Source organism: Denticeps clupeoides, chromosome 10 (assembly GCF_900700375.1).
Source record: "Denticeps clupeoides chromosome 10, fDenClu1.1, whole genome shotgun sequence".
Taxonomy (NCBI): domain Eukaryota; kingdom Metazoa; phylum Chordata; class Actinopteri; order Clupeiformes; family Denticipitidae; genus Denticeps; species Denticeps clupeoides.
This window is the reverse complement of record NC_041716.1, coordinates 20,122,616-20,135,653: the sequence shown is the minus strand read 5'-3', so window position 1 is coordinate 20,135,653 and position 13,038 is coordinate 20,122,616. Positions and strand designations below refer to the sequence as shown.

Genomic DNA, 13,038 nt, shown 5'->3' with positions numbered 1-13,038 from the left:
TACGCTGTTATAACTGTGATGCCACCTTTGAAGTGGGCGGTAATAGAAAATGCACCCTCACGAGACACGGTATATTTTACAGCTTCTGTGCAAACATTTTACTATGTGTTTTCAAAGAAACAGACACTCTGTATGTTATTGCATGGACCTAGTAATTCAAGACTAGAGCAAAAACATGGGTGTAAGCTCTGTGAGGTAGGTGTTCAGTACCCATGTTTTTGTGGGGATAATGAGCAAAAAAAGAATAAAAGATATAATCATAAACATGAATGGTGAAAAATCCAGACCATATGCACATGCATGTTCACTGAATTGAGCTGACCTATAATTTTTTGTCTTTGAAGATGTAAACAAATCCTGAATGTGACTAAATAGTTTTTAATCACATCACATGACACATTGCTATTTGTATGAATTATGAAAGTACATCATAGTAAAAGAGCGATCAGTGGAAAACTGTCTGAAGTCCTTCTTGGTGAAATGGATAAGAATAAATATTAATAGAAGGCGTAGGTTTGTGTCAAGCCCATGCTAAACCGCACTCTGCTCTATATTCAATCACTTGTATTATCGTTTTAATATAATAACTGTGCAAATTTCCACAATCCTAAAATATGTCATGCCCAGAAACACGTAGAAACAACGCGATCTTGTGCAGGACTGTCTAAACATTTAGATAATTTGCGAAGCCGTGGACGCCTGTCAATCACCAGAAGCGCGGACGCGCAGTACCGCCTGCGGCCTGCAGGCGGCGCCGCGCCCGGCGCTCCACGAAGCCCCGTACTTAACCTGCTCACCGCGGCCGACCTGACGCGTTGTGCGCGCATCGCGGAGGGAAGGTGACGGGCGCGTTCGGTTCCGGAAAGTACCTGAGAACATGGGGCTTCTAACCGATACCGGGATTCGGTCGCATGTGTGTCGGTTCGCGCTCGTTCATTTGAAATTATAACGGCAGTAATTTTGCCCACGTGTTGGATCTGCGCGTCATGGCTGGAATCTGTATTCATCTTGGAATTTTGCTGTTCATTTGTTTCGTATCGGTGATGGGTGAGTTATGTTTTTGGTTTGTTTGTTTTGTATTTAAATTCTTTATTTGGTGGAGTTTAAAGTAAGTGTCTCAGTTCTGAGTGCTGTGTTGGTTCTCCGTGTTCCGGATGCAGGTAAAAATCCCTGCGCCGCCGACGACCCGCCGGAGGAGACGCGGGACCTCCAGGTTCCATCCCAGCAGCCCGCAGGTTCTGGGTCCGAGTCGGCGAGGAGAAGCAAGCGCTGCACGTGCTACTCCTACAAAGACAAGGAGTGTGTCTATTACTGTCACCTGGACATCATCTGGATCAACACCCCTGAGTAAGGCTGCCTTTCATTATATGAAGGGGTGACACGCCCAGTGGGTGTAACACCGGCAGAATTTCATCGGTGATGCAGTAGAGCCCTTCAAGTGCTTGATATATTTTGATATATCGGCCTACTTACATGTGTAGGTTTCATGTGTAAGAAAATGGTCCCTACCATATGTAACAAAAATCAGGCAAAAACCACACACACATAATTTCCACACACACTGTTTCGTGAATCACGTGTAAAACTTGGCATAACGTGATTTTTACACCAAAATATACATTCGTATGGATAAATGATTCCCAGTATGAGAGTAGAATCATTGTGTTTGTGGCCTAGAAAATCATGTATGACTGGAATTTTGACTTGTCTGGGGGGCAAAAAATATTCAACCCATTATTTATTTAAGAAATAATAGTAACTTTGTTTTATATAACATATAAAAGCAACAAATGTCTCAGAAATCCTTACCTGTAATTTAGTAATATTAACAGAGGCAATTGAAATGTAATCTTTTTTTGTGAATATAGTCTTACATCTACAATATAGTACACCGATGCTCTTGTCATACAGACATGGATCTGATGTATGGGATGCCTCGACTAAAAGACATCTATCCATGTTTTAGTCAGGCAGACCGGACTTTATATTGTGTTGAAGGCAATGGTTTGGAATATCCGACACAGGCACAAATTTGGAGGATTGTGTATGTTTATCTACATCTTTTGGAGTTTCAGTTCCTGATGTTGGTAGCAGCAGTGCTGGGCAGTGCTCAGCTGTGGAGCAACAGAGGTTGAAGATAAGCCACCAATGCATAGCTTTTGGTGTTACCAACCAGAAAATAAAAGAAGAAAGGATCATATGTGCTGTTTTAAATAAAGAATACGATCAACATGTGATCAAAATACATGGCAAAGTGAACTGTCAGCAGCACAGTGCTGTCTAGTGGAGGAGGCATTGAGGGATGTGCCCCCAATTCAAATGGGCCAATTGTAAAGCATGATTTTTTTTCTTAATTAGAAAGACAGAGCATTTTGCAGGGGAGGGGGGCGGCAGTGTAGAAACATACACAATCCTCCAACAATCTCACACAGTGTCAGGATTGAAGGCACCTGGACACATCACCTGTGCCCAATCCAGACAGCCATAAAAAGCCTTTGACTCTGCCCCTCTGCAGGGACAGCACTTTGATGAACCGTGCAACTGGTTGTTTTTGAGTTCTGGCAATTGCCACACGCCTCCGGGCAAGTTTGTGTTTTTCCCTATTTGCACTGTTTACGGCAACCGAGCCTGGTTTTGTTTTAGTTCCTTTATTTGTTATAAATTAAATCCCTTGCCCAGAATGTCCCGACTCTGCGCTTCCCTCCCCCGTCAGCTCGCCGTCGTGACACCTTGCTGCTTCCTGTCTGTTTGTCAACTCGCCTCACGCTCCAAAAATGACAGACTCGCTGGTGCATTTTATTAGTCAGTACTAAAACACCGGGTTCAGGTACATGGAGCCGTGCTACATGGCTTAAGCCAGAACCACAATACTACTTATGTGCAATTGCTAGACTTTGCGAGCCACTGAATCTTACATTACCATCACATCGCCCCACATTAATGTAGTAACATTGCCAAGATGAAAAAAGGGGCAGTAGAGGAATGGGACAAAAACTGAAGACCCTACCATAGTCACAGACAGCGTGTCAAACATGGCCATTGCAGTGCATAATGCAGATATTACAAATTTTAAAGGCTTTACTCACATATTGAATTTAACTTCATAGCATGCACCAAAGCTACCAATCAGTGGCCAGATTGCTGGGCAGGGTTAGAAGAATAAGCAGCTTTTTCAAACGCAGCACTACAGCCAGCCATGTACTGTGTGAAAAACAAAAGTTGATTAACTTGCCTCAACAATTGCCTCAATCACTCATTCTGTATCTACGTTTTTTTGGGGTTTTCGTGGTGGTCTTTGTGGAGTCCTCTACCAGCACTCTGATTGGTGCAGGCTGTGAATCCAGCTGTGTCCAGCCGTGACAATATTGTATTGTGAGATCCTTGCCAATACACACCCCTAGTGGACATGCGGGTATAGTTCATATGTTGGTGTAGGGAATGGGTGGGTATAAAAGCAGGGTGAGTGTAGGGGAAATGTGGGTATAGTTCATATGTTGGTGTAGGGAATGGGTGGGTATAAAAGCAGCATGAGTGTAGGGGAAATGTGGGTATAGTTCATATGTTGGTGTAGGGGTTGGGTGGGTATAAAAGCAGCATGAGTGTAGGGGAAATGTGGGTATGGTTCATATGTTGGTGTAGGGAATGGGTGGGTATAAAAGCAGGGTGAGTGTAGGGGAAATGTGGGTATAGTTCATATGTTGGTGTAGGGAATGGGTGGGTATAAAAGCAGCATGAGTGTAGGGGAAATGTGGGTATAGTTCATATGTTGGTGTAGGGGTTGGGTGGGTATAAAAGCAGCATGAGTGTAGGGGAAATGTGGGTATAGTTCATATGTTGATGTAGGGAATGGGTGGGTATAAAAGCAGCATGAGTATATGGGACATGCGGGTATAGTTTTTGTGTATGCCCATCCACCCCACATATTAAACTGTCCCCACCACATTATGATGTCTTTTGTCTCTTTCTCTATATTGATTGGACATTTCTTTAAATGACTTTACAGTAAAAGATCAAGTTATTTATTTTCTTATCTTTATCATTTTGGTGCCCATGTTCAGCCCACACATCACTGACATTGTTAGGGCTTAAAAGCGGTGTGGGTATAGTTCTCAACCCTGGTCCTGAAGAAGGGGTTTTGTTCCAACTCAAATGGGTTTGAAACATGCCACACTCTTAGTAAGGCCTATAAGAAACACCTGGGCCTAATTAAGGGAGAACTGGAGTGGAGCTTTTTATGTAGAAGCAGGGTTAAGGCCCATTTGTGCTCTGTCTGTATTGTGCATGTTTTTTGAAAGCTTGTGAATGCAGAGAGAACAGAGCAGTACCACTGGAAAATTTGGGGGCATTATTGCTAAAAGTGAGATGTTGGTATTTCAAAAAAGTATTTGAAGTATTTGTTATTTGTTAAGTATTTGTTCCTCCATTATCACCACCTCCTCCACCGTTGCCATTGTTTGTTGTGGGAATTACTCTCTAATGGACATGCTGCGTAACAGTGGCACCAACACAAATGACATGCAGCGGTATGTGAGTGTTATTGGATGAAAGGTTTTAATTGCACATATATTAAGGGACGATAAGTGAGCCTATAGGAATAAGCATGAGTCAGTGTGGGTATAGTGGGAACCCAGCCACTGGAGATGCTGGTGATCTTGTGTTTCTTGGTGACGGCCCCAAGCTCGGGGAGGGCATCCGCCGTAAAACTTTTGACAAAACAGTTATGTGGACAACCAGGCCGGTTGATCTACTGTGGCTACCACTAACGGGAGCAGCTGAAGGGAGATGACAAGTGTGGCTGTATTGGAAGTGTGGGTGTAGGATTCAGTGTGGGAATAGATACGGTGTGAGTCTGTAGTCAGTGTGGGTGTGTATTCAGTTTGAATGTTATTATGTCTCCTTATTAGGTTCAAAAGTCACCTTTATCTTTATATTATAATTCCAATTACAGCTGTCTGTGGACAAGTTTGTTCATTGTTTTCCATTAACACTTCGTCCCACCCTCAGTGAAGCTGCAGTTACAGTTTCCATCAAAACAAAGACACAATCCATTCACATGCAAATATGGAACCTTCCTGTTTTGATATTTGCACATTAGTCGTGGAAGAGAACATCTTACAGTTTCCTGTGATGGCTAACAGTTTATTCAAAGTAAACATATTTTCATTTTCTGTTTTATCTCAGGGCAGGTTATTTTGACTTTGAGAGGATAACAGTTGTTAATATCTGTTTGGCGAGGGTTGTGGAGTGTCTGATGTTAAACATTATTAGAAGATCGATCCAACATCTGTTATATAACTACACAAAACAATTTAACGGATATGATTGTGCTTGAATGTTTTGAAGAAATGTTTAGTTTCCATGGTTATAGTCACTCTCCAAGGTGCTGATAAGAAGGATTAATATTTTTGATATTACTACTGTACTAAGTAGTTCTGTACTAAGATTCTATCATGAGGATTGTTCAGTAATCTACCTATCCATACAAACTCTCAAGTTAAACTCCTTGACATGGGATTAGAGTTTGTTCGTTTGTCTTGTGGGCTGCCTTGTGGACTTTTACTGTAGCATCTGAACCAAAGTTTAAAGTTGAGTGATCCATCAACTAGCATCACCAAAAAGAATAACTGATTTCACAATACCACAGAACTTTAGAACTTCTCAAGCAGAGTGGGCAGAGTTCAGAGAAAGATCGAGCACCTGCCCGGGAGAGCATGGAAGGCCTAACCATGACTGCTGATCAAATAACAAATTGAGTCTTTTTTAATATTTGTTCAAAGGAGGGGAATTGCTGTGTTGATGTGCAGCATTATTGAAAAAGTATGACCCATATTTTGAGATTGTTCTTACTGGCATGGTAATAAATAATATTCCAACTGAACTCTCACTGTGTCAAGTGATCTAGAATTTGATATGAGATGTACAGCTTCAGAAAACATTGCGCTGCAGGACTTTACCAAAATGTGGTTGAAGTATGATAAAATATGCTATATCCACTGACAATCATCCCAGCAGGATACCCATTGTTGTCCAGATGTGCTTCATCCACATGTGGTTGACCTTCTGATTTATTCCACCCCAGAATCACAGGCCTTCACTGCTCTGCCTGCTTTGATACTTAGTTGAAGCCTTTGTTGTGTTCACTCTTATATATTCCCAAGGCATCCTGGCAAGACACCTCGAAAACATTCTTTCCTTACCTTTCTTTTCATGCCAAGCCCCCACTTGTCTGGTTTCAGGAGGTGCCCAGTACACTTCGTCTCCTGCAGCGCACGCAAACAGCAGCCAGTCGGGCTCCGGTCAAGCCCAGTTTTACAACCGTGGCCAGAAAATGATCTTAGACACAAAAACAAACATGGGACCACGAATGCATTTGACATGAGAAGCCTGGGGAAAAAATAAAGGCGGGTCAGTGACAGGCAGTGTTAGGTACGTGAGCTACGGCGTAGGTATTTTTGTACGATGGAGAGGAACGGGAGGTTGATGCCGGTGTAATAGGGTGTGGGTTTCGAAATCTTTAGCATTGTCCACGGTCTTTAGCAGGCCAACTCCTGCTGACCGGGTTATATATGACCAACATATGTTTATTATAAGCACAGACATTTACCACGCCACATGCTGCAAATAAACCAGTGGATTACTGTCGAAAATGACACCTTAAGTAAAAGAAGCGATTCACTCTTTGAAGACAGCTTAGGTGTACAGATACCTGTAAGCTGTTTATGTGATATTTCTTCCATCAGAGAACCAAGGCTTTTGGGGTGTAAGTAACAGAACCTCCAGTCTTTGTAACCGTGTCTTGTTCTAAATTGTGCTATATATATTTTTTCAAAATATATATATATTCTGTGCCACGGATGCCAAATTGTTGTAATCCTCCAGCACAATTAAAATCTTTGTTTGCATGGTTCTTATTTCATTTATGTACTTATTCTTTCAGCTATGTCCTTATTGCTGAAGTTTAATTTAAATGAACGAAGAATCTGCAGCAGATACAGCGAGATCCCAGGGATGAGCAGTTTAGCCCATAGGCTCAATTTAATCAAGCAATTTTCACAGATAGTTAAAGTGTTAAAGTGTAGTGATTGTCACATGTGATACACAGCAGCACAGTACACGGTGCACACAGTGAAATTTGTCCCATTAACCCATGAGTGAGCAGCGGGCAGCCATGACAGGCACCCGGGGAGCAGTGCCACCACTGCCCCAGAATATGATCGCTCCTGTGAAAGTAATTTGCTGAATTGAGCTTGTTTAAACTGGCATTTGGATGTCATACCTCAGGCTGGAGTATCCCGGACTAAACAGCATTTTAAATTAAATCATGCAATTCATATTCTTCTTCCTTCATCTTCTCCCGTCACAGTGGATCAACTGGTCTGGTTGTCTGCACAATTGAGCTGGTAAAAGTTTTACACCAGATGCCCTTCCTGATGCAACCCTCCTCAAAGAAACACACTGTCATGTGTCTCCCCAATGCCTGGGTTCATGCTATGTGGAATAATATCTGGTAAAGTTTTATAGCATGTTCTAAGGATTCTGATCTTAAAATTTATTTGTGTTGGGAAAAACACAGGGACAGGTTGCATCATGGACATGTTTTATGGGGTTTAAGACCATTCAAAGATTTATTGTTATTTATACCACAGTTAATTTTGAATTGGCATTCAGTTGGCTGAGAAGACTCCTAGGAGTGACAATATGAAAATACACTTTTATTACTCATCAGTCTGTAGCATCTTTATTCATACCATTATGTTCACCATAATGTGATTATATACATGCTTTTATACTGCATGTCTAATAATGTAAATGTTTACATGTATACTGATACAGGGATGTATACAGGGGTGGTAGTAGCCTAGTGGGTAAGACACTCGCCTATGAACCTGTGTCCCTGAGCAAGACACTTAACCCTCCAGGGGGACTGTCCCTGTAAGGTGCTCTGGATAAGGGAGTCTGATAAATGCCATAAATGTTGATTATTACCAGTGATGGACACCATTCACAAGATGGGGCATCCCAATACATTTGAGATCTCCCTTTAACATTTACCAAGGTTACAGACCGTAAAAAAAAAAATTGAGCTACCGCTTGTTCACCGTAATTGTCAGGAAAGGCTAGGTTAGGCTGATTTCATAGCTGGCAGGCATGGGCAACAGCATGGGCTCCTTAAATCAACTCTTTACAACTTTAAAAAGTGCCGCATTTTCAAGTAGCTGTTTTCTGTGTTCATAATGGTATTTAACAGAAGCTCTGGAGGTCATGTTGAGGTCTGTAAAGAAAAAAGAAGGTCTTCTGCAAGAGCTGCATTTTTGATTCTTTGGAAGGGCATAAATACTCTCTGAGCAAAACATCTTCAGGAAGATGTTGCAGCCTCTTGGTTTTCAAATGAAGAGTGGCTGGGCACATTGGTATTTTAAGGCAGCCAGATTACATTGCACTTTGATTCACATACAATTGTGTTAATTTTTTTATAGAATAATCATATTGTTTAAAGACATTTAGTAGTTGAGTTGAGTTTCAGATGATACGCTGCCATCTATAATGAGATGTCAGACAGGCAAGCAGAGATTTTGGTGGACACGTTTAAATCTAATGGTCATCTGCATAGCAGTGATGGGCTAACAGATGGGAAGATATGACCTCACCAAGGGAGTTGATGTAAAGAGCTAACAGGAGAAGACCAAGTACTGAGCGCTGAGGGACACCTGTCTTGTGAGGTGCCGATGTGGCACATTTCTTCCATGTCACCTTCATGTCTCTGTAACTGCCAGAGTAGTCTCTGTGGAGTGAGTGGTTTTGATTTGGGTCCTGAAAGTAAGTGAAATGAAGTGATTGTCATTGTGATACACCGCAGCACAGCACACGGTGCACACAACGACATGTGTCCTCTGCTTTTAACCCATCACCCCATCACAGGCAAGCAGTGTGTGGGGATAGTGCTTTGCTCAGCGGCACCTCAGTTGCACCTTGGCGGCTCGGGATTCGAACTGGCAACCTTCTGATTACAGCTTCCTTAAACGCTAGGCCCCCACATAAGGTAGATAGGATAGATAGGTATATAAGGTAGATAAGGTAGATAGAGAGCTCATTGTAATTGCTATGTTATAGAATTTTGGAAAGAAAAGGTAAGAGTCTATATTTAGAGACATCAGAGGGATTGGCGAAGGATTTCTTAAGAATTTGAATGATTCTATCCTTTTTTAGGCTGTTGAGACAAGACCAGATTTTATGGACTTATTAAAGATGGATGTGATGAACGGGAGGGTTTGAACCCTCTTGGCTGGGGTTTACCCACTGGGCTACTACCCACCCTGTTGTAGAGAAATGAATGGCAGCTGATGGTGCTAGCATTAAGATAGGTAAGACCAAAGAGGTCCTTGGGATTTACACAAATAAACAAATAACAAAAAAAGGTTTTTAAAGATGTTCGTGCATTTTAAATCATCCAGAATTAAGCACTTACTAGAACTGTCAATTATAGAGCTCTCATGAACTGTCAATTTGAAGCTCTCATGTTCAGATAACTATGAGAAACAGTCATTTTTACCACCATTTTACTACCATTGTGTCCCTGAGCAAGACACTTAACCCTAATTTGCTCCAGGGGGACTGTCCCTCTTACTACTGATTGTAAGTCGCTCCGGATAAGGGCTGTAAATGTAAATGTCAAGGCTTTTTTAAGCCTTGACATTTTTAAGCCATTTTGAGTAATCACTCACATATATCCTTTGTGAGCATGGCACCTTTGTGAGCATGTATATTTTTCTTTGTCAGTGTGGATTCAAATGAATAAATCATCATCATACACAAACCATAATTCTGCCAAATATCAAATATTAGTCATCACTGTTCATAAAACTGGCAATGTGGAGAGTAAAGTCATTAAAATATACTTTTTTTAATTGATGCAGTACACATAGTACAGCCTTGATATTTGTTTTTAGCACAAAGTGCAACATTTTTAAATGGTTGATTGTGAATCAATCTCCAACACTTTTTCCAGGGTGCAGTTTTGTGCTGTGCAGCTAAATGTGGAAAAGGCTTGATGACAGCCATTTAAAAAACAGGACATGGCTTCCATCTGTGTGATGTGTCATCTGTTCTGTAATCTGGGTCTTTACATGGTATTAAATGTCTGTTTTTCCTAGACGCACTGTTCCATATGGTATGTCGAGCTACCGGGGATCACAGCGAATCCGACGCTCCAGTGAGAGTGTGGTGCACAGAGCGGCGGGAGAAGATTGGAACCGGTGTGTGTGCATGGATCAAACGGACCGACGTTGTGCAGGCTTCTGTGAAAGGTACTCATGCAAAGCGACTGACACGAGATTTCATCAGTATAGAGATATAACTTGATCAGCTAGCATTCCTTGGTTTGGGTTTGTCAGTGAAGCAATTCCTGGTATGACTGTGGCACAACAGATTTATTGGAGAAGCGCAGGAACATTCTTTGACAAAATACAATCACTTGGTAATGATGTGGATGGGAATGCATATAATATAATGCGTTGTTGTTTACTTTTTTAGGTCTAAAACCGCAGGACAGAGGGCAAGGCACTCCTTTATGAACTCCTGACCTCCCTGGATATTCAATTTCCATGCTTTGGGAAATAAAATCCACTTCACTTGCTTATGCCATTATTGATCAGATGCAAAGGCGTGGCTCTTATTTTACATTGGCTGTGATATGTCTCCAAAACTAAATTCCAGAGGCACCTCTTTGCCGGTTTTGGGTACTAAAGAAGATGATCACCTGCTAGAGCGAGAGGCCTGGACATTTTGCTATTAATGAAATGAGACAGTCCTCCAACTTGAGCACCTACGTTCCAGACGACCCCAGTCAGCAACGCAATGGTTAAGAAGTGAAGATGCAGGGCCTAAACCCTATCATACTCATAAAGAAAAGTATACTCATTTTAGCGATTGTAACATATTATGTGACGTTGAATTATGTTTTAAATGTTTGTCTGACAACTGTTTAATAATTAATATAGATCTGAACAAGACTAACTGCAAATTAGGACAACTGCCGTGCAAAGCATATTGTTATTTTGTATAACAGTTTACAGCATTTTTGTATGTATTACGCACTTTGTAAAAATTGTATATACTTACAGTAAAACATGTACAGCTTTCTTTGCAAATGTCAATAACTGTGGACAGAACCTGTGCTGAAGTCGCAAAATTGATATATAGTTTTTGCAGGTTTGTCTAGTTAAATGAATACAAAGGGGCAGGATAAAATGACATCAAGTAAATCTACTGTACAAAAAACATTGTCCTAAAAAAATTCTAGTTACTCCAATGCAGCGTACAACGGTCAATAAACGATTTGTGTGATTTCTATCATTTTTGCACACAGAATTGACTACAGTATAGTATGCTGCTAGCAGGTAGCTACTTGTCCCATTATCAATTATAGATAATAAAACAATAGGATATTTACTGGAGTGTATAAGCTATCAAGACTGCTGAGCAGTCCATAAAACATTATATATGATAAGAAGGGGAAACAAAATATGTACGGCTCTTGAGTAGGCCTGTCATAGAAAATAGAGCAATAATTATTTGTTCATGTTTTCCATATAGCAGATAACTGTACAATATATTGCTCTGTGTAGACAGAATGTATTTGCTTTATTATCAGATAAGCTTTTAAAATTAGCACTCATTTACAGTATTCTGAAAAGGAAATAATTTGAACATGCACAAATACATTTAAATAAGATTCTTCTATTGAAAATTATGACTAAGAGGGAATCAATAATAAAAGACAGCTAGATGTAAAAAAAATGTGATTTAACATAAAATCCATTCAACTGAAGGACATTCTAAAATGATCTGAATACATCAGGTTTATAATCTAAAATGTTTACTATTGGTTTGCTTGATTTGCATAAAAAACTGATAATGCAATAATTATGCCTGCATTTGGGTTTTGATGTGTTCTCCTAACAAAGACCAACTGTGTTGCAAGCATGAGAGTCATTCACTCATTATTGCCCTTATTGTCTAGGAATGTTTCCTCAGGCCCTTGAGATTACTCTCCAAAAATCAATAAACCTGGTTGCAAATAAATCCCCATTTCCCACAGTGCTTTTTCCGCAGTCTCATTCTTTCCGTGCAATCTGGGACTCTCGGCTGCACATCTGTCTGAATGCAAATGTTGTACCTGTTGTCATACATTCTTCCTCTGGGCACTAGTCTACTAGTCTACAACTGTGCCCACAAGCGACAGGCATTTTCAGTAAAATCCCATGAGTTCTCAGGATTTGCATTAAAAGATAACACTTTTGACTTTACACAAGTGAACAAGCTCATCATGTAGCACTCCAAATAGTGACAGATTCAAAATAGTAACCTCTCTGTTTTAGAATTTACACAAATTACACACAAATTAAAAAATTCTTGTTGAAAAGATGTGTCCTTGTTTGTCATGATTTTTTTTAGTCTTATTCTTTTATTTTAATGTATGAGCCAGGCTCTTCAATTGGTGACTAAAGTGTTAAATGTCACAGTGACAATTATTTAGTGTGTCTGGAGCTGTAATTTGAAGAGCAGCAGATCTTCTTAATCCTCACTCTTGACACTCCAACCACAACCTCAGACATGGAAGCACAGCATGGGAATCACAACCTTTTCAGGGTATCTGCTCAATTCAGCGCTGCACTGTTGGGATAAAGACTGCACGCCTTGTCCTCAGGATAAGACTCCTGCCCAAGTCTGAGGCAATTAACCTCATCTCCAGCATTCCAGCACAAATCCAGCAATGCTTAGGGTTTGAACTAAAAACCCTGTTTGGCTTCCAAAGAACAAGGCTGTTTTTGAAGAAAATCCTTGAAGAAAATGTACTTTAGCTGGCTCTTAAGGGAAAAACCTGCCTGGAAAGTTGGGGAGGAAAGGATGATGAGCGTGAACCTTGTAAATTTTCCCAATGATTCTCACATTTCCAAAAGGTTTCCCATAGTTCCTTTTAGAATTCATTAATGTATTTTCACAAATTAAACAAAGCTAAACCATGTTAACTAACATGCT

At 40.7% G+C, this 13,038-nt stretch overlaps 1 protein-coding gene across 1 annotated transcript; it reads left to right on the top strand.

The window, feature by feature from the left end:
• Positions 1-809: 809 nt before the first annotated feature.
• edn3b (endothelin 3b) lies at positions 810-12,096 on the top strand. Its single transcript, XM_028993536.1, has 4 exons — positions 810-1,047; positions 1,161-1,347; positions 10,152-10,304; positions 10,531-12,096. Exons 1-4 carry the CDS (start codon positions 987-989, stop codon positions 10,577-10,579), a joined length of 450 nt encoding a protein of 149 aa, XP_028849369.1. The 5' UTR covers positions 810-986; the 3' UTR covers positions 10,580-12,096.
• Positions 12,097-13,038: the final 942 nt, after the last annotated feature.